Source organism: Artemia franciscana, chromosome 16, assembly GCF_032884065.1.
Source record: "Artemia franciscana chromosome 16, ASM3288406v1, whole genome shotgun sequence".
Classification (NCBI taxonomy): Eukaryota; Metazoa; Arthropoda; class Branchiopoda; order Anostraca; family Artemiidae; genus Artemia; species Artemia franciscana.
This window is the reverse complement of record NC_088878.1, coordinates 37,118,627-37,144,674: the sequence shown is the minus strand read 5'-3', so window position 1 is coordinate 37,144,674 and position 26,048 is coordinate 37,118,627. Positions and strand designations below refer to the sequence as shown.

Sequence of the window (26,048 nt, the reverse complement as noted above, 5' to 3'; positions counted from 1 at the left end):
CCTTGTCAGTTTTACTTAGTCACCATCGGACTCCACCAAATTCGCTATATCAAGGAAAAAATTAAAAATTATTGGTAATAACAATTCTATAATTAAACAACGGTTCTGTATTTAAAATTGAAGGAATCTAAAGTCACGAGAAAAATGAAAAATGAACCCAACAGTCAACCTTTTTATTATGTTATCTTTATTTTAAATTCTTTCTTTTTAATTATTATTGTTGAATATCTTTCGCTTTTTCGACGAAGAGAAGATATTGTTGTGATACTAAAAACAATAGTTAAATTTTTGGGTCATTAACAAATCAAAACATAAACCTAAACAAAAACATAATAAAAACATAATAAACATAATCAAAAACATAAATAAAACATAATAAACATAATCAAAACCTAATTAAAAACAGAAACATAAATAGACATAAACAAAAAAATCATCAAATATATAAATTAACATAAACCAAAGCCTAGTGAAAACACTCGACCCATTCCTGGATGCTGAGAAGCACAGCATTTAAGTTTTAAACATAATTAAATAAAAAAAACAATTTTCTTCAACTAAAAGTAAAAAGCAACATTAAAACTTAAATCGAACAGAAACTATGGCCAACCTGTTTATTATGTTTTCTTTATTTTAAATTCCTTCCATTTAATTATTATTGTTGAATTTCTTTTGATTTTTCGACGAAGAGAAGATATTGCTGTGATACTAAAATAAATAGTTTATTTTTTCTTTTTCTACTTTTTCTTCTTGCATACCATATATTCGCTGTTCTCGAAATTTATTTCTTTGGTCTTGTCACGGTAGATCTGTTGATCTTCAATAATCAAGTGTGGCCCTTATATTAAGAACGCTTCTAAATTATCATGCTTAGAATATGCACAGGCCTTTGCCTTGTGAGCGCTACTTGGTCGCCATTGGACTCCGCCCACTTCAACTAATCAAATCTATCATCTCTTCCAATTATCTCACTAAAGAACTGAAGAAAAGATGAACTTTTTTTCTTCAAGGAAATTTCAGCATTAATGCATTAAGGCAGAATTGGTTGACCTGTACTTCTTTGTTCAGTATTCTATCTCTTCAAATCAGCTATGGCCTTTATATTAGGGCCGCTCCTACATTCTCATGTTTTGAGTATCTATATGCCTCCCAGGTGGTACATAGCCACCATTGGACTCCACCCGTTTCAACTAATCTAATGGCTTGGAAATCTAGCATGCCTTACGATATTGTCGGTGAAGGATTTCAGAAAAGATGAGTGGTTTTCCCTTAAGGAAATATCGGTGTTGATGAATTAAAGAAGAATACCGTGGCCTGTATCTTCCATTTTAAGCACTGCGTCTCGAATCGTAAATTCTGGCTCTTATATTAGGACTACCTCCGCATTCTCATACCTGGAGTATGTATATGGATTGCGGGTTTGTTTAGTCATCATTGGACTCCGTCCGCTTTAACTAATCAAGTGGTTTGAAAGTCTAGCGTCTCTTGCAATTTTCAAACTATACTGCAGCGCCTGCACTTGATTTATTTGAGGGAGGAAAGATGAGATGGGCTGTATTTCTCCTGTTAAACATTTCATGTCTAATAATCAAGGGTAGCAGGGTCGTATCCAGAATTTTTTTTTGGGGGGAGAGGGGTTACAAAAGGATTTTTTCTAGGGGGGTTGCAAAAAAAAAAATTAAAAACGCTTCAACAATTTGTTTATATTCATTTTTCTTACGTCCTAATGAGTCGGACAAACATTTCGAGGGGGGACTTCAAACACTCTAACCCCCTTGGATATACCCTTGAATGCTGGTCCTTCTATTCGAACCTATTGTAGATTCTATAACCTATAACTTGCATTCCAAGCAGGGTTTACTGAGTCGCCATTGGACTCTGCTGGGTTTTACTCCCCCCCCATCAACTAATCATATTGTTTAGAAATCTAGCATCCGTTGGAATTTTCAAATTAAAGGCACCATTTGCGTTAAATTTATCAACATTGACAACACAACATAGACAATATTTCATTGATATCGTCAGGTCTGTGCCAGATTTACACTTTTATTTTTAAGTAAACCTTTTTCGCAGAAGGACTTTATTAATATTCCACGAAATATATAGGCTAAGTGAAAAGGATACCTTTTTTGGAACTAGTTCCAGAACTGACTTGGCTTCTGAGACTTGTTGGAAGAAGCTTGTTTCTGTCAGTTTAGTTTTTTAGATTTTCTAGAAACTAGATCTTAAAAATAGAAACAGACTAAAAAGGCTAGATGTCCCCAAGACAGCTCCTTAGATGTCAAGCTTTGTATCTCTGATTTTTCGAGAGATATTGGAACATGTTGTTAAGCTAGAATCCCTAGAATAAAACGGTTATGGAATCTTGAAACTGTCTTAAAACAAGTTTTGGAAAAGAGAAAAATTCATTGAACAAATGGCATTTAGAAGATATCCCCTTTTCATATCAAATGTGTAGTACATGAGCCAAGATAATATATAATGCGATGATCACCTGGAATCAACAATCTGAAATAATCCATCTGATCCCTTTTGAAATGTCTTCCACGACAGCTCCAAGGGTGTCCGGGGATCAAGGATCCCTGACGTCTCCAGGGATATTGAATCATATCTTTCAGCTAGTGTCTCTAAAAAATTTACAGTTCTTCAAACTTGAAAATTTCCTGGAACGAGTCGGGAAAAGACGCATTAAATGGATGGCGTTTAGAATATATCTTCTTTTCATATCAAATGCACAGTACTTGTCAAAATATTATATATAATAAAATGGTCAATTGAAATGGAAAATTCAATAACATCCTCCATGACAGGTCCTAAGGTGTCAAAAATTAGATTCTCGATTTTTCAAGGATATCGAGTCAAATCTTTAAGCTATTGTCTCGAAAACTCAGTCCAATATCTCGGAAGCTAACTCTAAAATATTCAAGCCGACACGGGGTAGACTTTATTTATCTTGATGCTCTAAGGAAAGTTCGACATAATTACTCAGGAGCTTCTCAAGGTTACGATCAAAAACCAGCCCTAATTTTACCAAGGAAATCTTTTCATCTTTCTTATAAGTTTTTCGGCCTTTTTTTAAACAATTGGCATATCTGTTTTTGCTTGACAATAATGGCCATCTTTTGACAGGTTGATCCAAACAAAATTATTATGCTAAACAGGAAGTTTATACTCTTGTGAAAGAATCCTAAAATGCTAAATTACCACTTGGCTGATTCTCAGTGTCAACGGAAACTGGAAAAATCAGACTTTTTTTTATAGTTTACATTAAAAATCAAGGCTTTAAAGGTTATACAGAAAGTCATCTTTGAGTAATGAACAAATAAAAGCCTCTAATTGTACAAGCCTCCATTGTTGTCAAAATCATCGTTGTAACTGCCAACAATGTAGATTGGGACTTCAAGAAATAGAAGAAAAAACAGGTAATCTACCTATATAATTGTCGGTTACTTTCAACCAATCATTGATCTTAAGTTCTGAAAACAATCGCGTGATGTTATGCAACAGGTGCATGAATCTGTGTGGGTATTTTTTTGGGAGGAACAATAAAATGGTGATAAATTTAGCCCATAGTTTTTACAGGTCTAGCCCGATTGCTTGTCCTATGATGGAAAAATGGGGGAATAGATGCGAGGGATCAAGTTCGCTGTTTTTAGAAGTTCTGAAAACAATCGTGTGATGTTATACAACAGGTACATGAATCTGTGTGGGTATTTTTTTGGGAGGAACAATAAAACGGTGACAAATTTAGCCCATAGTTTTTGCAGGTCTAGCCCGATTGCTTGTCCTATGATGGAAAAATGGGGGAACTGATGGGGGGGAGATAAGAAGACACTGGGTTTTGTGTTAGGGGAAAGGAGACAGAGTATACGCTGTGCACGCACATAGGTGAGGCCTACGCTCCCTCGAGAATATTTCTTATTTACGTGACTGACGCTATGGTTATCCTGTTAACCGGCAAATTCTGCTGGTTAGTCAATTATAAACAAAATGAACAGTTCGGCTGCAATAATTCAAAGGTGTACTTAAAAATTTTTTGAGTCATAAAATTTACCTGATTCCTCGGCACGCTTTCTTTTGGCATTATCTCTTTGAGCCGCAAGTCTGTTTTCACGTTGTTCTTGTGATTCCTCGGAATGGTTTTTTACGGTAATTTCTCTTTGAGCCGCAAGCCTGTTTTCACGCTGCTCTTGTGATTCCTCGACACGCTTTCTTTTGGTAATTTATCTTTGAGTCGCAAGCCTGTCTTCGCTTACTCTTGTGATTCCTCGGCACGATTTTTTTGGTAATTTCTCTTTGAGCCGCAAGCCTGTTTGCACGTTTTTCTTGTGATTCCTCGGCGCGCTTTCTTTTGTTACTTTCTCTTTTAGCCGCAAACCTTTTGGCATTAACTCTTTGAGCAGCTTCCTCGGCTGTTTCTTCTGCCATTGTAGGATTTATACTAAAATTTCTCTTTGAATCGCCCCCTTATATACTTATAATGACGTCATATATAAAGCCGTATATACTTATAATGACGTCATTTGCGTACAAACAAACATACAACTTATTTTTTTATATATAGATTTGGTTCCTAAAATTATTAGAGGTTTGTTTTTTCGCAAGTGTCTCATTTCTTATTCTCTTGCTTACAGAAATAGCTGCAAATTGAAATTTTGATACGCATGTAGTTTTTGCCATGAAAATTCTACAAAAAAGCATTTCGTAATGATAACAATGATAATAATGAAGAAAACAAAAACCACATATTTATGTTTTTATCATACCCGTTTTTCTGCTCCCATATGGAATTTGCGCTATGATCTTTCAACCATACAATTTTTTCAGCAAATAAATATCCAAAAAGGGATGATTGCCCTCCACATCCACCTGTCGAACCGAGGCATTGGTAATAAGATGTTAGGTTGCTTAGGGTATTCATACTACCCTCCCCTTGAGACGCGGAAAGCTGTATAAAAAAATGCACCTTCTGACTACCTAAACGAGTGATTTAATGTAAGCCATACGAGATCGTATAACATATAATTTGTAGTTGCAACGGCCCCTTGCCTGCGTATATTCTTAATTGGCTATAAGCCAAAAAATAAATTTCAAAAACACAACTTCCGAAAAAAAATCAAAAATATTAAAGGTTCATTTTAAAATATAAAATGGGCAGAAATAAAGCCATATAATGAATGATTTAAACTTAAACTACTAGGGATTACTAAGAAGGAATTAAAGTAACCCTTAGCAAGTAAGAAATTAAAGTGAATAATTACATCAACCATAAAGATAACAAATACAACTCTAAATGAGTACATGAATCCCAAAACGAACATAAATTAAAAGAAAAAAGCCAATAAGACTTAAAACAATTAGAAATTACCGCAAATAATAATAGGGTTGACGCCCCTCTTTACCCTATGAAGGCCAACATCTGCGCTTTTCTGAAAACGCTATTTATTTTGAATAGTGTGGTTTTGTTTGTCAAGACAACAACAACTTAAAAAAACATCGTGACAGTAACCAAGATTACAGAAAAAAAAAAATCCTAGAATAAAACTTGTGACATACAGTTTAATTTTACTGTTTTGAAAGGATGATTTATTTGTTTTTGTATTGTCGAAGTTTTTCCTTTGATCCTATTTTACTTAAACATATAAAAAACTAACGCCTAAATAGAACTTTTAAAACGAAAACCAATAATTTTTTAGGCCATACATTTAGTTTGTTGAGACAATAATTTTGAACTAACGATTCTGGAAAAGGTTTAATGATAGTACAGCTACCGCCCTCCCTACTTGATTTAAAGGCCAAAGTGTCATTTGCGCTTTAATGAAAACGTTATGGGCTTCAAAGTGTTCTGTAAGTATTCCCTGTAAGTTACGAACCGATGGAAGACCAAAAAATTATGAGCCCATTTTCAGGGTCCATGAGCTTTTACTGACAAAATTTAGTTTTAAATTTGTTTTCCATATAGGGGTTCACTGGGATAAAAAATATGTGTCTTTCATATCAGTTGGAGAGATGAAATTGAGTGTCCGTTTTGAGTGTCCCGATTGTTCTAATCTTCTGCTCTGGAATGATAAAAAACGCTCAAAGTCATGAAACTGGGCTGAGCAAAAATACTAGGTTTTTGGTCCCTTGTGGGGCGAAAAAAAGCTTTTTTAAATTATATTCTGTGTATATTAAAGCGCATAAGTATTAATAGAGATTCCTTCTTCAACACCTATTTGTCAGTTGGGCAATGAGTATTAACAGTAATTGATAACTTTGCTGTTTAACGATCGCCTTTGTTGCTTATTACTTAGAAGACCTAGACTTGTAAGTCTGACATATGTCTGACTTATGATCAGATTTATAAGTCTGATCACTGCTCGAACGACCCTTCTCCTGGTATTTAAATTTTATAGTGTAATTTCTTCTCTTTTTGGAGGTGTTTATCCCGACACAGAATGCTCTCATCAATGGGAGTATCTTTTCTTGAGATTTTCCAATTCTGCAGTAAGTCTTCAATTTCTTCAAAAATAGTAAAGCACGATAAATCATCTGATTCGACGCAAAATTTTCAAAAGCAACCCGGTACAGAACAGATATAGCCATGAGAACTAAGGTATGAGCAGCGAGGGCCTGATAGTATAGCTTTCCGCTAATCAGTGTCTTTGTGGTTCCTTCTAGTAGAATTCCAGCCTCGTAAGTCATCTCTTCTAAACCAGAGCACCTCATTATATGACTAGTTGTGCGTGCTATTTCATATTGTTTTGCAGTTGTTTTATTGTTTACTTTCTTTACGATAACTTCGATTACAGTAGCTTGAACCAGCTGAGATTCCATACCCCCCCCCCTCTTCCTTTCTTCTTCTGGAATGGTTTTTCGAACCATTATGCCCTAAAATAAGTAAGAATACTGAAAGCCAGAGAAGTTTTTTTAGTTTTATTTTTAACAGTGCTCTTTAAGGGCCTCCCCCAGGCATGGACCAATGGGAGACCTTGTCCTGGGGGTCCATAATAGAAACTGGGGGACCCTCGCCCTAGCCGTAAATACAGGTGGAGGGTTGAGAAGGACCCTCAAATGTACACTCAGCAGGGCCCACCGGCATGTCCACACATCCCATGAGTTACAAATTTTCGCCCAGTAATGGGTTAAATTGCATGGTGACGCAGAACACCATCGTGGGAGGATCCTCTATAGGAGGACAACTGCGGCAGGGCGTAAGATCCAGATCTATGGACAACAACCTCTACAAAGGGCTGCCTCGACCCTTTCGGGGTACCTGCAAGACTGGGGACCTCGCGGTCAACTCTATTCGCACTTGAGGAATGGTGCCCCTTGAGGACATTATAGCCTAGTAAAGGACACAGCATTCGCACGGGATTCCGATTAATGAATAATTCTTCTGAGCTTGGTCTGTTTTGGCGGGCATTTTCGGGCTGAAAAATCTATTCCTAGCAAATTTATCTACTATGGGTTGCCTTCCCGTAGTAGTATAATTTTTGTAGGCATGAATATATAATGAGTCGGAGGTATTAGGCTTGGGACTGTCTGTGCAGGATTTTGACTCTTGCTGATAGAAGAGCATCGCCAAGTACTGAAACCCATGTTCTGACCAAGATGGGCTTAGGATTGCACAAAGCCTCCATTCATACGGGAAATCCCAGGGACTTCTTGTTGTCCGGTTCTAAGCCGGCTTAAGCACTTCGGTGTAAACTTGGGAAGATATATTGATCCCCGTCCTGCACCGATATACGGGATCATTGCTTTTTCTGAGGCCAAAATAATTTTAATGATTTATAGAATATGAAAATCGGAACTTGGAATGTTACAACGTTAAAAAACAGACAGGGATACATAGACAGGGAGTAGGGCTGACGATGAATAAGGAAGCTGCTAAGTCTTGTTTAGGCTGGAAAGGTATTAATAATAGAATACTAACTGTCCATTTTATGACTAAAAAGCTCAGGGTATGAATTATAGCGGTATATGCTCCTGTTGAACCAACTGACGGAGATACTAGTAACTCAGATGAATTTTACTTATAGTTACAGGAGAAAATAGACAGGGTCCCATGTAGAAATATAATGGTTTTCCTAGGAAATTTTGACACCTGGTTTGGTAGAAATAGGGATAGATGGTATCCTAGCCTGGGGTCCTAGCAGCGTGGGGCCTGCCAGGGTCCTATCCTAGCAGTGTGGTCTCAGAAATTATTCACGGTAACCTGGCGAAACGTAGTGTCTTTGGCTTTACCTTGTTACTTAGCCTACCGTAAATAGATTCAAAGTTCGACAGCGGCTAATCCCTCGAAACATTTGGGTTGACCATAGACACCCCCCCCCCCCCCCCAAAAAAAGAACATACAAACTTTTAACTCAGCAATTGATTGACTTTTCAACGGTTCAACGTAAATTTACTATGCAGAGTTTGAGTTTATTTAGCACTGCATACCTTACGAAAAAATTCGCTCCGCAAGATGCCGTAACGGTACATGAAGTCTTAGATTGTGCCAATGTGAAAGGTTTTTCGGCGTGGTGTGAAACAACCATTAGTTACAATTTACGACAAAATTACTACAGTGATTAACTGATATTACATTTCCTTTTTTCTTCGTTCTTTTAGTACTGAATGTTAAGTGGTAAGTAATGGCTTGACAGAAGTCATCACCAAAATTCAGGTACTATTTCTCCCATTTTTTTCCAATTTCAATCAGCGAGTCTGGTCAATTAATTTCCTTTCTTAATGGCTTTAATTCTCTAGTCCTTTGTATCGTCTTGGATCGAGTCCAGTTTAGTCGTAATTTGTACTTTTTTAAATCAAGGTCTAATATACCTTTAGTTAACTGTCATTTGGCAGATGAACAATAATTGTTTGAATTAAGCCATTTGTTGTATTAAACATATACATGGTGCTATTAAAATGTATCTATTAATTTTATTGGGAGGGGTTAGAGAGAAAGCACTTTCTAATCGTTTTTTAGCTGTTATTCAGAGGGCTAAATGGTTATAATCAAAAACTAAACTGTTATCATGCAAACCAGATATGCATGGGAGGAGTTGGCATTTGACTACCTCTCTTTGAAACCTTAAGTTTTTTTTCCATTTCCTGATAATTCTGTACATTTTCCATTTTATTCATCGTTTTTTCAAGTACCCCACACCCTGACAAACAGCCAACTTCCCTCCTTGTCGCAAATTAAACCCCCTGTGCTGAGTAAATTTACCTTTTTTTTCTGTCTTAATTGGAAATTCTAATTTAAGTGGAGGGTTCTTATCGACCTTCTTGTGTCAACACTGATGTGTATAAAAATGAGGTCACTCACATAATTTTTTTCTTCTAAAATATACCGAATTTTCTTAAACTTTTGACCTATCTAGATCGTTTTTTAATGTGAGAATATCCCAAAATACCAAATTTCCCGAAAAATATGGAGCCGTTTTCGAGAAAAAATAAATAAATACATACACAAATACATACATAAATAATACACATATTACTCACTTATAAAGATATAATACGCAATTGATTGACCGAAAATTTAACGAGCCAAGTTTGATTGAAATAAACCTTATAAACATTAAACAGTTGTATTTTTTTTCAAAAAATTGCATAAAAGCTATAGATGCTAAGAAACCCCATTGTTAAAAATTAGTAGTTCTTAACCATTCCCTGCCTGAAAAAAGTTGCAGTTCAAAGTCAACTATTGATTCGTCCGAACTAAGGTTTGAGATGCCTAGCGGTATAACGGGCAATCCTGATGCTAGAAAATAGGGCCTTGGCCTTGAAAAATGTGCCGTATGAAAACAAAGAAAGGAAATAATAAATGAAAAGAGAAAAAACAAATAGGTGAAAAACGAGGATTTTATCAGCCAGTAGCAAAATATGAAAAACAAGCAAATATTTCGACAAGGACCTCCGCCAAGTCGTCCTCAGTGCTCAAAAAAAAAGAAAGAGAAAAAAAAGAAAAAAAGAAGAAACAACAGCAAAATCTAACCCTTTTAAGTGTATTGCACTAGAAGAAAAAAGAGGAAAAAGAGAACGTATTTATGAAAAATGTGTGAAGATATTGTTTTTTTTTACCACTCTGGTTTTATTTGGCCACTAGGCAAAAGACTGGATTCGCCGTCTTTTCGTTGCCATTCAACTTTTAGGACCTTTGGGCCTCGCATGCTTGCCATCTTTATCCAACATTATCTTTTGTTTTCTACCTTTTTTTTATGGTAATTTTCTTTTGACTTTGGCGCAAGTGGCTCAGACATGTCCTCAGAAAGGATAAAGGCAGTAGTTGTGTTACACTGTTACCACAGAGAAATTCAGAGATATTTTTTAAATGGTGTAACATTCGTTCTACTGGTTTAATATCGGGGTTGTAGCAATAGCTTCAATCTAATAAATAGCGAATTCAAGCCCATAGTAACCGAAAGTTCGAAAAAACGCGCTTGAAAAAAAAGTGTGAAGTTAGAAAAAAATTGTTATTTAAAGCTGATTTGGGAATGGTAACTATTACTTCAGTTTATAGTAAAAGTTTAGTGTGAAAACAAATTCGTGGCAATTTTGGAAAAGATATAATATATAGCGGTGAAATATCCCATCTTTTCTGCCTGATTAAACAAATTCTATATCACCTAACTTCATGCTTCCTACCCCTAGGATATGAGTTTCTGAAACTCCTAATAAGTTCAGTTCGAATCTTCGGAATTTTTCAGTCAAAATGTCAATACGGTACTCGTTTTTTAACGTTGTAACATTCCAAGTTCCGATTTTCATATTCTATAAATCATTAAAATTATTTTGGCCTCAGAAAAAGCAATGATCCCGTATATCGGTACAGGACGGGGATCAACATATCTTCCCAGGTCTACACCGAAGTGCTTAAGCCGGCTTGGAACCCAACAGCAAGAAGTTCCTGGGATTTCCCGTGTTAATGGAGGAATTGTGCAATCCTGGGCCCATCTTGGGTCAGAACATGGGTTTCAGTACTTGGCGATGCTGTTCTATCAGCAAGAGTCAAAATCCTGCACAGACAGCCCCAAGCCTAATACCCCCGACTCATTATATATTCATGCCTACAAAAATTATACTACTACGGGAAGGCAACCCATCGTAGATAAATTAGCTAGGAATATGTTTTTCAGCCCGAAAACGCCCACCAAAACAGACCAAGCTCAGAAGAATTATCCATTAATCGGAATCCCGTGCGAATGCTGTGTCCTTTACTAGGCTATAATGTCCTCAAGGGGCACCATTCCTCAAGTGCGAATAGAGTTGATCGCGAGGTCCCCAGTCTTGCAGGTACCCCGAAAGGGTCGAGGCAGCCCTTTGTAGAGGTTGTTGTCCATAGATCTGGATCTTACGCCCTGCCGCAGTTGTCCTCCTACAGAGGATCCTCCCACGATGGTGCTCTGCGTCACCATGCAATTTAACCCATTACTGGAAGAAAATTTGTAACTCATGGGATGTGTGGACATGCCGGTGGGCCCTGTTGAGTGTAAATTTGAGGGTAATTCTCAACCCTTCACCTGTATTTACGGCTAGGGCGAGGGTCCCCCAGTTTCTGTTATGGACCCCCAGGACAAGGTCTCCCCTTGGTCCATGCCTCCTATGGAGGTACCCTACAAATCTATAGGGTGTTCCCCTATCCCCACCTACGGACATGCTGAGTGGCCTGGGGGATGCCCTTAAAGAGCACTGTTAAAAATAAAACTAAAAAAACTTCTCTGGCTTTCAGTATTCTTACTTATTTTAGGGCATAATGGTTCGAAAACCATTCCAGCAGAAGAAAGGAAGAGGGGGGGTATGGAACCTCAGCTGGTCCAAGCTACTGTAATCGAAGTTATTGTAAAGAAAGAAAACAATAAAACAACTGCAAAACAATATGAAATATCACGTACAACTAGTCATATAATGAGGTGCTCTGGTTTAGAAGAGATGACTTATGAGGCTGGAATTCTACTAGAAGGAACCACAAAGACACTGATTAGTGGAAAGCTATACTATCAGGCCCTCGCTGCTCATACCTTACTTCTCATGGCTATATCTGTTCTGTACCGGGTTGCTTTTGAAAATTTTGCGTCGAATCAGATGATTTATCGTGCTTTACTATTTTTGAAGAAATTGAAGACTTACTGCAGAATTGGAAAATCTCAAGAAAAGATACTCCCATTGATGAGAGCATTCTGTGTCTAGGATAAAAAGGATAAACACCTCCAAAAAGAGAAGAAATTACACTATAAAATTTAAATACCAGGAGAAGGGTCGTTCGAGCAGCGATCAGACTTATAAATCTGATCATAAGTCAGATATATGTCAGACTTACAAGTCTAGGTCTTCTAAGTAATTAGATAAAAAAAAAATTATTTTTTTTTGCTGAAAGTAAGGAGCGACATTAGGACTTAAAACGAACAGAAATTACTCCGTATATGAAATGGGTTGTCCCCTCCGCAATCCCTCGCTCTTTACGCTAAAGCTTTTAATTGTTTTAAAAAGTAGAATTGTGGCAAAGAGTCAAACTTTAGCGTAAAGAGCGAGGGATTGCGGAGGGGACAACCCATTTCATATACGGAGTAATTTCTGTTCGTTTTAAGTTTTAATGTCGCTCCTTACTTTCAGCTAAAAAAATTAGTTTTTTTTTATTTAATTTCTGAACGTTTTTGAATTAATGCATGTTTGGTTTTGGCTCTCCGCACATAAATTATTAAAATGAAATTTGTATATTAATTCTTTTTTTGGCTAAATGGCTTTCTCTTAGTTTTGATCAGACAATTTTGAGAAATAAGGGGTGGAGAAGGAGGCCTAGTTGCCCTCCAACTTTTCGGTTACTTAAAAAGGCAACTAGAACTTTTAATTTTTAACGAACGTTTTTATTAGTAAAAAATATACGTAACTTAAGAATTAACTTACGTAACAAACTTTCATAATCTTATATTTTTATTATGTATACGAGGGGGTTTGTACCCTCGTTAATACCTCGCTCTTTACACTAAATCGTAAGTTTTGTCCCAATTCTTTAAGAATGACCCCTGAATCAGAAAGGCCGTAGAATAAAGAGAAATTACTAAAAATACTTTAGCATATAGAGCGAGGTATTTATCTCCTCCTAAATACCTCGCTCTTTATGCTAAAGTATTTTTAGAACCCCTCATATGCGTAATAATCTCTGTTCGTTTTAAGTTTCAATGCTACTCGTTCCTTTCATCTGAAAAAACGTTTTCATGTTTATTTTTCATTGTTTTCTTATAGTAATGCTAGAAAATCCTATGCCCTTTTCATTGAATTTTTCTTCCCCCATGACAGATTCCTCCAAGGAAAGATCCTCCAACATAGCCCCCTCCCCTCAGCCCCACCCCCAAACAAAATAAAATCCCCCTGAAAACGTCTGTACACTTCCCAATTACCATTACTATATGTAAACACTGGTAAAAGTTTGTAACATGCAGCCCCTCCCCCAGGGATTGTGGGGGAGTAAGTCATCCCCAAAGACATAGTTATTATGGTTTTCGACTATGCTGAACAAAATGACTATCTCAAAATTTTGATCCGTTGACTTTGGGAAAAAATGAGCGTGGGAGGGGGCCTAGATGCCCTCCAATTTTTTGGTCACTTAAAAAGGGCACTAGAACTTTTCATTTCCGTTAGAATGAGCCCTCTTGTGACATTCTAGGGCCACTTGGTCGATACGATGACCCCTGATGATGATGATGATTTTATTAAGTGATTAAACCTTTACAAGTATTTCACTGCTAAATGTCTACAAACTAACACTACATAGAAAAAAAAACAACAGACAATAGAATAAGAGAAACTAATAAACGCTACAATCAAAGGCAACAATCAGGTATAAATATCAAATATTAACATCAAACCAGTCTTCTAGTTGAGTACAAAAATCTATTCAAGCATGACCCCTGGGGAAAAAAAACAAAACAAAACAAATAAACACGCACCCGTGATTTGTCTTCTGGCAAAAAATACAAAATTCCTCATTTTTGTAGATAGGAGCTTGAAACTTCTACAGTAGGGTTCTCTGATACGCTGAATCTGATGGTGTCATTTTCGTTAAGATTCTAGCTCCTATCTACAAAACTTTTGATGGGTAAGACTAAACTTGATGAAACTTATATATTTAAAATCAGCATTAAAATGCGATTCTTTCGATGTAGCTATTGATATCAAAATTAAATTTTTTAGAGTTTTGGTACCATTGAGCCAGGTCGCTCCTTACTACAGTTCGTTACCACGAACTGTTTGATAAGCAACAAAGGCGATCGTTAAACAGCAAAGTTATCAATTACTGTTAATACTCATTGCCCAACTGACAAATAGGTGTTGAAGAAGGAATCTCTATTAATACTTATGTGCTTTAATATACACAGAAAAAAATTTAAAAAAGCTTTTTTTTCGCCCCACAAGGGACCAAAAACCTAGTACTTTTGCTCAGCCCAGTTTCATGACTTTGAACGTTTTTTATCATTCCAGAGCAGAAGATTAGAACAATCGGGACACTCATAAACGGACTCAAAAACGGACACTCAATTTCATCTCTCCAACTGATATGAAAGACACATATTTCTTGTCCCAGTGAACCCCTATATGGAAAACAAATTTAACACTAAATTTTGTCAGTAAAAGCTCATGGACCCTGAAAATGGGCTCAGAATTTTTTGGTCTTCCTTAGGTTCGTAACTTACAGGGAATACTTACAGAACACTTTGAAGCCCATAACGTTTTCAGTAAAGCGCAAATGACACTCTGGCCTTTAAATCAAGTAGGGAGGGCGGTAGCTGTACTATCATTAAACCTTTTCCAGAATCGTTAGTTCAAAATTATTGTCTCAACAAACTAAATGTATGGCCTAAAAAATTATTGGTTTTCGTTTTAAACGTTCTATTTAGGCGTTAGTTTTTTATATGTTTAAGTAAAATAGGATAAAAAGAAAAACTTCGACAATACAAAAACAAATAAACAATCCTTTCAAAACAGTAAAATTAAACTGTATGTCACAAGTTTTATTCTAGGATTTTTTTTTCGCTGATCTTGGTTACTGTCACGATTTTTTTTAAGTTGTCGTAGTCTTGACAAACAAAACCACACTATTCAAAATAAATAGCGTTTTCAGTAAAGCGCAGATGTTGGCTTTCATAGGGTAAAGAGGGGCGTCAACCCTATTATTATTTGCGGTAATTTCTAATTGTTTTAAGTCTTATTGGCTTTTGTCTTTTAATCTATGTTCATTTTGGGATTCATGTACTCATTCAGAGTTGTATTTGTTATCTTTATAGTTGATGTAATTATTCACTTTAATTTACTACTTGCTAAGGGTTACTTTAATTCCTTCTTAGTAATCCCTAGTAGTTTCAATTTAAGTCATTCATTATATGGCTTATTTCTGCCCATTTTATGTTTTAAAATGAACCTTTAGTATTTTTTTTTTTTTCGGAAGTTGTGTTTTTGAAATTTATTTTTGGCTTATAGCCAATTAAGAATATATGCAGGCAAGGGGTCGTTGCAAATATAAATTATATGTTATACGATCTCGTATGGCTTATATTAAATCACTCGTTTAGGTAGTCAGAAAGTGCATTTTTTTATACAGCTTTCCGCGTCTCAAGGGGAGGGTAGTATGAATACCCTAAGCAACCTAACATCTTATTACCATTGCCTCGGTTCGACAGGTGGATGTGGAGGGCAATCATCCCTTTTTGGATATTTATTTGCTGAAAAAATTGTATGGTTAAAAGATCATAGCGCAAATTCCATATGGGAGCAGAAAAACGGGTATGATAAAAACATAAATATGTGGTTTTTCTTTTCTTCATAATTATCATTGTTATCATTACGAAATGCTTGTTTTGTTGGATTTTCATGGCAAAAACTACATGCGTATCAAAATTTCAATTTGCAGCTATTTCTGTAAGCAAGAGAATAAGAAATGAGACACTTGCGAAAAAACAAACCTCTAATAATTTTAGGAACCAAATCTATATATAAAAAAATAAGTTGTATGTTTGTTTGTACGCAAATGACGTCATTATAAGTATATAAGGGGGCGATTCAAAAAGAAATTTTAGTATAAATCCTACAATGGCAGACGAAACAGCCGAGGAAGCTGCTCAAAGAGTTAATGTCAAAAGGTTTGCGGCTAAAAGAGAAAGTAACAAAAGAAAGCGCGCCGAGGAATCACAAGAAAAACGTGAAAACAGGCTTGCGGCTCAAAGAGAAATTACCAAAAAAATCGTGCCGAGGAATCACAAGAGCAACGCGAAAACAGGCTTGCGACTCAAAGATAAATTACCAAAAGAAAGCGTGTCGAGGAATCACAAGAGCAGCGTGAAAACAGGCTTGCGGCTCAAAGAGAAATTACCGTAAAAAACCATTCCGAGGAATCACAAGAACAACGTGAACATAGGCTTGCGGCTCAAAGAGATAATGCCAAAAGAAAGCGTGCCGAGGAATCAGGTAAATTTTATGATTCAAAAATTTTTTAAGTACACCTTTGAATTATTGCAGCCGAACTGTTCATTTTGTTTATAATTCACTAACCAGCATAATTTGCCGGTTAACAGGATAACCATAGCGTCAGTCACGTAAATAAGAAATCTTCCCGAGGGAGTGAAGGCCTCACCTATGTGCGTGCACAGCGTATACTCTGTCTCCTTTCCCCTAACACAAAACCCAGTGTCTTCTTATCTCTCCCCATCAGTTCCCCCATTTTTCCATCATAGGACAAGCAATCGGGCTAGACCTGCAAAAACTATGGGCTAAATTTGTCACCGTTTTATTGTTCCTCCCAAAAAAATACCCACACAGATTCATGTACCTGTTGTATAACATCACACGATTGTTTTCAGAACTTCTAAAAACTGCGAACTTGATCCCTCGCATCTATTCCCCCATTTTCCATCATAGGACAAGCAATCGGGCTAGACCTGCAAAAACTATGGGCTAAGTTTGTCACCGTTTTATTGTTCCTCCCAAAAAAATACCCACACAGATTTATGTACCTGTTGTATAACATCACACGATTGTTTTCAGAACTTCTAAAAACTGCGAACTTGATCCCTCGCATCTATTCCCCCATTTTCCATCATAGGACAAGCAATCGGGCTAGACCTGCAAAAACTATGGGCTAAATTTGTCACCATTTTATTGTTCCTCCCAAAAAAATACCCACACAGATTCATGTACATGTTGTATAACATCACACGATTGTTGTCAGAACTTCTAAAAACTGCGAACTTGATCCCTCGCATCTATTCCCCCATTTTCCATCATAGGACAAGCAATCGGGCTAGACCTGCAAAAACTATGGGCTAAATTTGTCACTATTTTATTGTTCCTCCCAAAAAAATACCCACACAGATTCATGTACCTGTTGCATAACATCACGCGATTGTTTTCAGAACTTAAGATCAATGATTGGTTGAAAGTAACTGACACTTATATAGGTAGATTACCTGTTTTTTCTTCTATTTCTTGAAGTCCCAATCTACATTGTTGGCAGTTACAACGATGATTTTGACAACAATGGAGGCTTGTACAATTAGAGGCTTTTATTTGTGCATTACTCAAAGAATAATTTGAATTCATGAATAAATTCGACAAACGAAACATGCACCAAATAATAAATAAATGAAATTATTAGTAAAGAATGAACTCTAGCAAATAGTATCCAAAAATTTTAAAATGTGTTAAAAACTGAGTAGTGAGTAATAGTCACCATTGGAAGTTGATTTAGAAACGGGAACAACTATTACTAATAAACTTAATGGTAAAGCTCGTTGCTAAAACACAATTTGTGGGAATATTTTTACTGTAACTAGCATAAGGTCATACAACACAGTATTTTTAGAACACATCATAATATCAAGTCACCAAAAAATCGCGTCTCTCTTCCCCCCTAAACAGCAACACAGAAAAAAAAAACTCAAATTACTCCCCTTTCTTTATCACCTCATTAGCATTTTATAAAACCTGAAAGATGGAAAGATATTTTTGAAAGTTGTGGAGCTCAAGGCTATCACCCTCAAAAAAAATTGATCTTTAAATGAGGATGCTACTAGCACCCAGCTAGAATGTGTTTCACATTCTAGATAATTTGCTTGAATACGAAACCAGTCCCCTAATATCTCGGACGTACAAATATCAGGACGGTACAGAGATAGTATGGGAAAGTAACTTTTCTTTTTCGCTTTGGATTTACTAAATAACTCACTGGGAGTAAGAGAAAGATATACCACTGAGATTAGGGTGAGATAACGTATAAAAAGTTAAAATACTTGTATAAAAAATACGTATAAAAATACGTATAACGTATAAAAAATACTAATATACCCCTCGAAAATAGCGGTGGATCTAAATAAAAAGAAAAGCATCGGAATCATCATGGTCGGCTACCCTCTACCCGGAGGTTTTTCAGCTTGTAAAAAGCCGGTGAACCGGCGATTACGCTAGTTGTCGAATACACATAAAATTTCCCATTCGCTCAGTAGCCAACACAGCCTATATGGACACCCATAAACAGACTTGCGCATAAAAGGATTTAAACATACATCATGTAGACTATGCCTTAACCTCCGGCGCTCCCACAGCCAATCAGCGCGGAAAGATCTTGGCTCTGTTCCGGGAGTGAAAACAGAAAGGTTTAAACTTTGTCCACCCCTCCCCCTGCGATCAAAAATTAATGCCTACGCTAAATATAAAAGTTTGCCAATTTTGTGGGTTTGCTATTATTTTTTGTGCTTGTTTCTCATTACAGTTGCTTCGTAATATAGAGAGAGAGATTCAGCAAACTATTATAAATAGCCTAAGGCTATATTTGGCATTATATGGAGGGGGACCTAGGACACAATTTTGAAGGTATTAATTATCAAATTTGAAAAGAGCATTGGACGGGGTATCGAATGATGTTTTTTTCCTACCAGATTGCTATAAGTAACATAAATCCTTTTTGATTGTTACATCCTCCTCTCCTTAAGGAGTTTGACCCTCCCAAAATGACAATCTGAATGCTACTGCTTCCATCTCCCGTATAAAGCTCAACTTAGCTTCGGGAATTAAATCAAGTCAACTGTAATTTTTTTCACAGAGCTAAATTAATTACCCAATAAAACAATGTTTTAACACTTTGCGAAAATCAGAAAAGTTAATTGGTAGCTATTTTCCTGTCTGAACTAGTCATTGCACCCATGTCTAAAGGCGCATAAAAACACCTTTTTCTTCTCGGATGGCTACGCTTTGAGGTAACCCACTTGTTTTGTCATTAAACACGTGGAATTTTGTGGTCATTTATCAAAATAATTCTATGCAAGGCTTTCACTAAGTTAATATTATAATCAATAATGTATCCATGATTTTTTTCGGGGGAGGGGGACAAAGAATTAAAAAAAATTCATGGTCATTTATCGGAATAATGATATGCAAGGCTTTCACTAAGTTAATAGAATAATGTATCCAGGATTTTTTTTCGGGGAGGACATAAAAAATGTTTTTTTGTATTCATTTTTGTTACCTTTAAGTCGGACAAACATTTCGGGGAAGGAGGGTTCAAACCTCCTAACCCTCCTCCCCCTGGATACGGCTTTGACAATTATTTATTTCATAATTTGATGCAAGTCAGTCGAACCGCATCACATTCGCACAAAAGACAAACTTCCACTCAGCCTTCCTAAAGCTTTCCGTCACATGAAGTCCCCAAGTATTTTAACTTTTTATACGTTATCTCACCCTAATCTCAGTGGTATATCTTTCTCTTACCCTCCTCCCAGTGGGTTATTTAGTAAATCCAAAGAGAAAAAGAAAAGTTACTTTCCCATACTATCTCTGTACCGTCCTCATATTTGTACGTCCGAGATATTAGGGGACTGGTTTCGTATTCAAGCAAATTATCTACCATTGAAATTAGAAATCAAGTGTCTGATAAAAAAAAAGCTCGTCTCGGTTACGGATAACCCCCCCCCCCTTGATCTTCTAGGAGTGGAGTGTGATCACTCCGAATCTAGGAGTGGAGAATGTGAAACACATTCTAGCTGGGTGGTAGCAGCTTCCTCATTTAAAGATCAAATTTTTTGAGGGTGAGGGTGAGGGTGATAGCCTTGAGCTCCACAACTTTAAAAAATACCATCTTTTAGGCTTTATAAAATGCTAATGAGGTGATAAAGAAAGGGGAGTAATTTGAGTTTTTTTTTCTGTGTTGCTGTTTAGGGGGGAAGAGAGACGCGATTTTTTCGTGACTTGATATTATGATGTGTGCTAAAAATACTGTGTTGTATGACCTTATGCTACTTACAGTAAAAATATTCCCACAAATTGTGTTTTAGCAACGAACTTTATCATTAAGTTTAGTAGTAATAGTTGTTCCCGTTTCTGAATCAACTTCCAATGGTGACTATTACTCACTACTCAGTTTTTAACACATTTAAAATTTTCGGATACTATTTGCTAGAGTTCATTCTTTACTAATAATTTCATTTATTTATTATTTGGTGCATGTTTCGTTTGTCGAATTTATTCATGAATTCAAATTATTATTAATAAGAAGATACACTCACCGTATCGCAAGCCACTGAAAAAACAGTGTTAAAACGCATAAATTAGCTTCCTTCCCATCCGGTTTTAAGCTGCGAAAATTTGATACTGAAAAAACAGTTTTAAAAGGCATAAAGTAGCTTCCTTCCCATCCGGTTTTAAGCTGCGAAAATTTGATACTGATAAAACAGTGTTAAACCGCATAAAGTAGCTTCCTTCCCATCCGGTTTAAAGCTGCGAAAATTTGATACTGATAAAACAGTGTTAAAACGCATAAAGTAGCTTCCTTTCCATCCGGTTTAAAGCTGCGAAAATTTGATACTGATAAAACAGTGTTAAAACGCATAAAGTAGCTTTCTTCCCATCCGGTTTAAAGCTGCGAAAATTTGATACTGATAAAACAGTGTTAAAACGCATAGAGTAGCTTCCTTTCCATCCGGTTTAAAGCTGCGAAAATTTGATACTGATAAAACAGTGTTAAAACGCATAAAGTAGCTTCCTTCCCATCCGGTTTTAAGCTGCGAAAATTTGATACTGAAAAAACAGTTTTAAAAGGCATAAAGTAGCTTCCTTCCCATCCGGTTTAAAGCTGCGAAAATTTGATACTGATAAAACAGTGTTAAAACGCATAAAGTAGCTTTCATCCCATTCGGTTTAAAGCTGCGAAAATTTGATACTGAAAAAACAGTGTTAAAACGCATAAAGTAGCTTCCTTCCCATCCGGTTTAAAGCTGCGAAAATTTGATACTGATAAAACAGTGTTAAAACGCATAAAGTAGCTTCCTTTCCATCCGGTTTAAAGCTGCGAAAATTTGATACTGATAAAACAGTGTTAAAACGCATAAAATAGCTTCCATCCCATTCGGTTTAAAGCTGCGAAAATTTGATACTGAAAAAACAGTGTTAAAACGCATAAAGTAGCTTCCTTCCCATCTGGTTTAAAGCTGCGAAAATTTGATACTGAAAAAAAAAGTTTTAAAACGCATAAAGTAGCTTCCTTCCCATCCGGTTTAAAGCTGCAAAAATTTGATACTGAAAAAACAGTTTTAAAACGCATAAAGTAGCTTCCTTCCCATCCGGTTTAAAGCTGCGAAAATTTGATACTGAAAAAACAGTGTTAAAACGCATAAAGTAGCTTCCTTCCCATCCGGTTTAAAGCTGCGAAAATTTGATTTTCCTCGCTATTCAAGATGAGGACAAAACTCTCAGTGTTTTGTGTTTGTGTTGTGTTTGTGTTGATTAGTGTTTTGATTATTGTGATTGTAACGATTGACTTTTGTTTTGGTGAGCTTCAGAGTTCTCTCTAGTCTCCATGATGGCATATGAACTAGTTGAAGTTTTAGTTAGCTAGATATAGGAAGAGGTTATATATGTGAGGTAAGGGGTTGATAAATGGCATGAGGGGAAGATGTATGAGAGCTTTTGTAACATGTTATGTCTAATATGAATTACCCGACTATCAATGATATCCTGATTATGATATCCTTATAAAAAAAAAGCTGGTTTATAAGAGAATTGTGAGGGAAGGGTGCTGTGTTTTCGGGATAGTAAAGGAAAATCTTTTAAATTTATAGCATTTCCTTGAAAATAGCAGGATCGCCAAAGAGGGGGCAGATATGGAGGCAATTGCATTCTAGATTTTGAAATATATAGTTTTGGGTGTTTTCACTGAAAAAAAAACAATCGGAAAAAATAGTTCATCATTCAGGTTTTGAAAGATACTTTTTTTACTATCTTCAATAAAAAATGGTAAAATTCCCCCCCCCCCCACTTTTACATTTCTGTGAATTGGCATACTCTAGAAACAGCATTAACATTCATCTTAATAGCCTACAAAATAAACTAAGAGTAAAGTTAATAGAAATGTCAGAATAGTGGTTAAGTAAGTTTGGGTAATTTCACACTGAAGCAATTCCTTTCAACCTAGGCTTATGTAAAAATTCATAAATCATCGTAATCATCACCTATAATCATCACAGTCATCATAAACAAACTGTTCAAAAACTAATACACTAAAACAAGTCTTTTCATGAAAAACCCTAAAAAAAAATCATAATCATCGTCTAAATCATCATAATCATCACAAGTAATCTATTTAAAAATTACAAATGTTGGCGGAGATTCAAGCTCTGATCCAGGGCGAAAGGCTTTTTAAGAAAAAGCTTATTAATTCATTTTCAAATTTATCAACTGCTTATCCATAAAATTCTTTTTTTTTGCAACTATGATGATTTTTGACTATTGAGTTTTCCATAGCGCAACATAAACTGACATAACGTAAAAATAAGTAGACCTAGAGTCTACTTGGCACGTTACCGACAAATTTGCTCAGTAAGATTACGTAAAGTACCATAAAGTCTCGAGTGATGCTGGATTGAAAGGCTTCATGGTATAGTGTGAAAGAACCATTAGAAGTGTAAAGTATTTCATTAAAAATTAGGGCATTGGATAATATATAACGTAGGATAACATATCCCACGGTCCCTACAATTACTGGCCCACAGTGTCCTTTCTTTTTCTGTAGCGAGCTATAAAGAAACTGTTATTAAACTAGGTGCTGTTTGGCTTTTTTTCACATCAAATTAAGATTTGTAGTACAACATGAGCGACTCAAAGAAGGGGTGAGGGGAGGCTATGGCCTTTCTTGAGAGTCAAAGAGATATAAAAAGAAGGGGTGAGGGGAGGCTATGGCCTTCCTTGAGAGCCAAAGAGATATAAAACACATAGAAGCGAGAATAAGAAATACCCCCCCCCCTTATATCCTTATAAAAACAAATACCCAGTTAGCACTTATTACCTTCTCCCAGGATAGCTTAGTGGTGGTGTTATTGTACTCCTTGCTTCAAAATTAGAAGAATAGATCGACTGATCAGTTTCAGTTTTATTTCAGTTTTAATTCAGTTTTATGTGGTTCTCAACATGATTAGAAGTTTTTTCTGTACAATAATGAAAAAAGACAATAGACTAGACTAGTTATTCCCACGAGTTGTCTTTAGGAGAAGAAAACCTGTTCACTTCGTGTCCTAATTTTGGCTTACCAAAAAATGTACAATTAATAATATGCCTAATTATCTTTAAATAGCTTTCACCATACTTGTAAGGATTGAAAAGAGATGTTTCATTATAGGCATAATCTACGTGACGATGTGCGTCAGAGCCTATACGAAGAAGTGAATATCTGGCTCAAAGCCTTACAAAAGAAAGGTACACCTTTCATGGGAGGCAATGCCCCTGATCTGGGTGACTTGGCTGTCTATGGCTGCCTAAATTCTATCGAAGGATGTAAAGCTTTTCAAGACCTGTTGGTGAACACAAAAATTAGGCATTGGTATGAAAATATGAGAAACGCAATAGGACACAGACAAGGTCAAGCTTTATTGGCTGAATATTGAGTTCAGGGTTCTAAATTGTTATATTTAGGAAGGGCCCTTCATTTAGAAGTTTTTATCCGTCTTGTTTGTGGAAAATTTGTTTTAATTCGGCCAAATAAAAGTATTTTCTTTTCTGTTCGTTATATCTTGTTACTAACACTGAAAGTTATAATACGGGTGAAGGAAATTTTAAATTTCATCACTACTTCTTTCCCTTAGACATTTTTATCCCTTAGTAAACCTTCATCTTGCTTCAGCCAAAATCTCCGTTTTTATCCCAACAAAATTTTCTACCGAAAGATGTAGAAGACTTTTTTCCTCTAAATAATTGATGTGTCAAATAAGTGAATCTCTCAACCCCCCACACCCTTTTACTACTCATTGTATAAGATTTATCTTTACTAATTTTAAACGTAACAGTAAAAACCAGGAGCATGCAACATATAATTGTCCATGGGAAAAACAATCCGTGTTAAGATCTATACGCATTTTTCTAACGTTGCTTGAGCTTTGTTGATGGTGATTGCAAATGCTAATCGAATTGGGAATTGCAATATTTTAAATTGAAAAGGCAGATCCGTTGGATGGGAATGCGAGGAATAAGAAAAGCCTCACCCTCGGAAGGCCCTGTCAAGATTGTTTTGTTGTTGTTTTTTTTTTTTTTTACGGCAAGTCTCGTGCCGTTGCAAAGCTTTGGTGGGTTAATATTTCGCAACATGATTATTGTTACGCCTATTTTTAGTTGTAGCACGTGTGGTGGAAACCCGGGGAGATCCAGCGAATTTAAAATTCTGCTGGATAGTTAACCGCTTCATTCATTTACAGTTAATTTTAATATTTTTACGTGTGCCCATAAATAACAATTTTTCAGGCAAGCATTCATTTCGTCAGCACGTGTCGATCTAGGAATAATAGGTAATGTTTGCCTGAAATCTCCCGCAAACAATATTAATGTGCTGCCAAAGGGTTTAGAATTTCCTTGGAAATCTTGCAATGATCGCTTGACAGCCTCGAGCGATTTTTTGTGCGCCATTGTGCACTCGTCCCAAGCAATAAGTTTGCATTGCTGCAATTCTTTACCCATCCCAGATGATTTGGAAATGTTGCACCTGGGAGTTTCTATAGGTTGAATATTCAGAGGCAATTTCAAAGCGGAATGAGCAGTTCTCCCACTAGGCGACAACGTTGCGGCTATTCCGGACGACGCAAGGGCCAACGCTATGTAATTTTTGGATCGAATTGCCAGAAGCAATCTTATTAGAAACGTTTTACCAGTACCTCCTGGCGCATCCAAGAAGAAGATTTCTCCAACTTGGTTATCGACACAATGCATTATCTGATCATAAATGCCTTTTTGTTCTAAGTTCAGACATGAACTTAGAAATATTTGTTTGTATATATGACAATAAATCAATCGTGTTGTAACTTTTTTCACAGCCCAATTCTACACATGTAGAAATAGCAGCAGTACGATTAGGTGAAGGCATTCCCAAATGCTTGAGAAGTTTGTTTTCCGTAGATAAGCACAAATCTTCAATCATAACTAAACTGCAGTTATAAATTTCTGTTGTAAAGTCCAAGGTTATATCTGACCTCTATAGCCGTATTCGGTGGAGTATATCCTCGGCCATTTGCGATTTGTATTTCTCCCATAACTCTATAGGAGATGATGGAGAGCAAGTTGTCAATATAATTCCAAACAATGCACGAATTTGACTTGGAGTTGACGTTTCGCACTCGTCATTGATGCAATTATCCCAGTGTTGGTCGTTCTCCAATAAATTCAGGGATTGGCATGCACTACGATAAGTGTCATGTGTAGTCCCGTTTACACTTTTCAAATGCTCAAAGGACGTCGGGCCGGGTACATTAACCAAAAGCAGGCAGAGAAAGAAGCATTCATGTTGATTGGGGTGAATGATGTAGATTCTTCCTATCGTGGTTTCTTTGATGATCTTAGGTTGGCCGTCGACTGACTCACCCCGTTTTCGACGTTCAAATGATTTTTTATTAGCATTCCATGTGTAATACGTAGGCACTTCAGAATACAGCAGTTTTTTTGCAAAAGAATAATTTTAACATAACGTGAAGAAAGCAGTTAACGTTGTATCCGGTGGATTCAGGGCTCTTTGTTGCACGTTGGATTCCGAAAAATAAACACGTTGACCATTCTGTAAATGT

At 36.3% G+C, this 26,048-nt stretch overlaps 2 protein-coding genes across 2 annotated transcripts in view; one reads left to right on the top strand and one right to left on the bottom strand.

The window, feature by feature from the left end:
• Nucleotides 1–24,003, top strand: part of LOC136037409 (prostaglandin E synthase 2-like) — an 87,392-nt gene extending 63,389 nt beyond the window's left edge. Inside the window, exon 7 of the mRNA XM_065720163.1 lies at nucleotides 23,624–24,003. Coding sequence (XP_065576235.1) covers nucleotides 23,624–23,888 — 265 coding nt within the window. The 3' untranslated portion in view covers nucleotides 23,889–24,003. The remainder of the gene's footprint in view (nucleotides 1–23,623) is intronic.
• A 675-nt stretch (nucleotides 24,004–24,678) lies between these two features.
• Nucleotides 24,679–25,200, bottom strand: LOC136036835 (ATP-dependent DNA helicase pif1-like). The gene has a single exon (XM_065719168.1). The coding sequence runs from the start codon at nucleotides 25,198–25,200 to the stop codon at nucleotides 24,679–24,681; it is 522 nt and encodes a 173-aa protein (XP_065575240.1).
• Nucleotides 25,201–26,048: the final 848 nt, after the last annotated feature.

What these genes read in the sequence shown, in the direction of transcription:
- LOC136036835 (XM_065719168.1), bottom strand. Translation starts at nt 25,200, where the DNA reads ATGCATTGTGTCGATAACCAAGTTGGAGAAATCTTCTTCTTGGATGCG.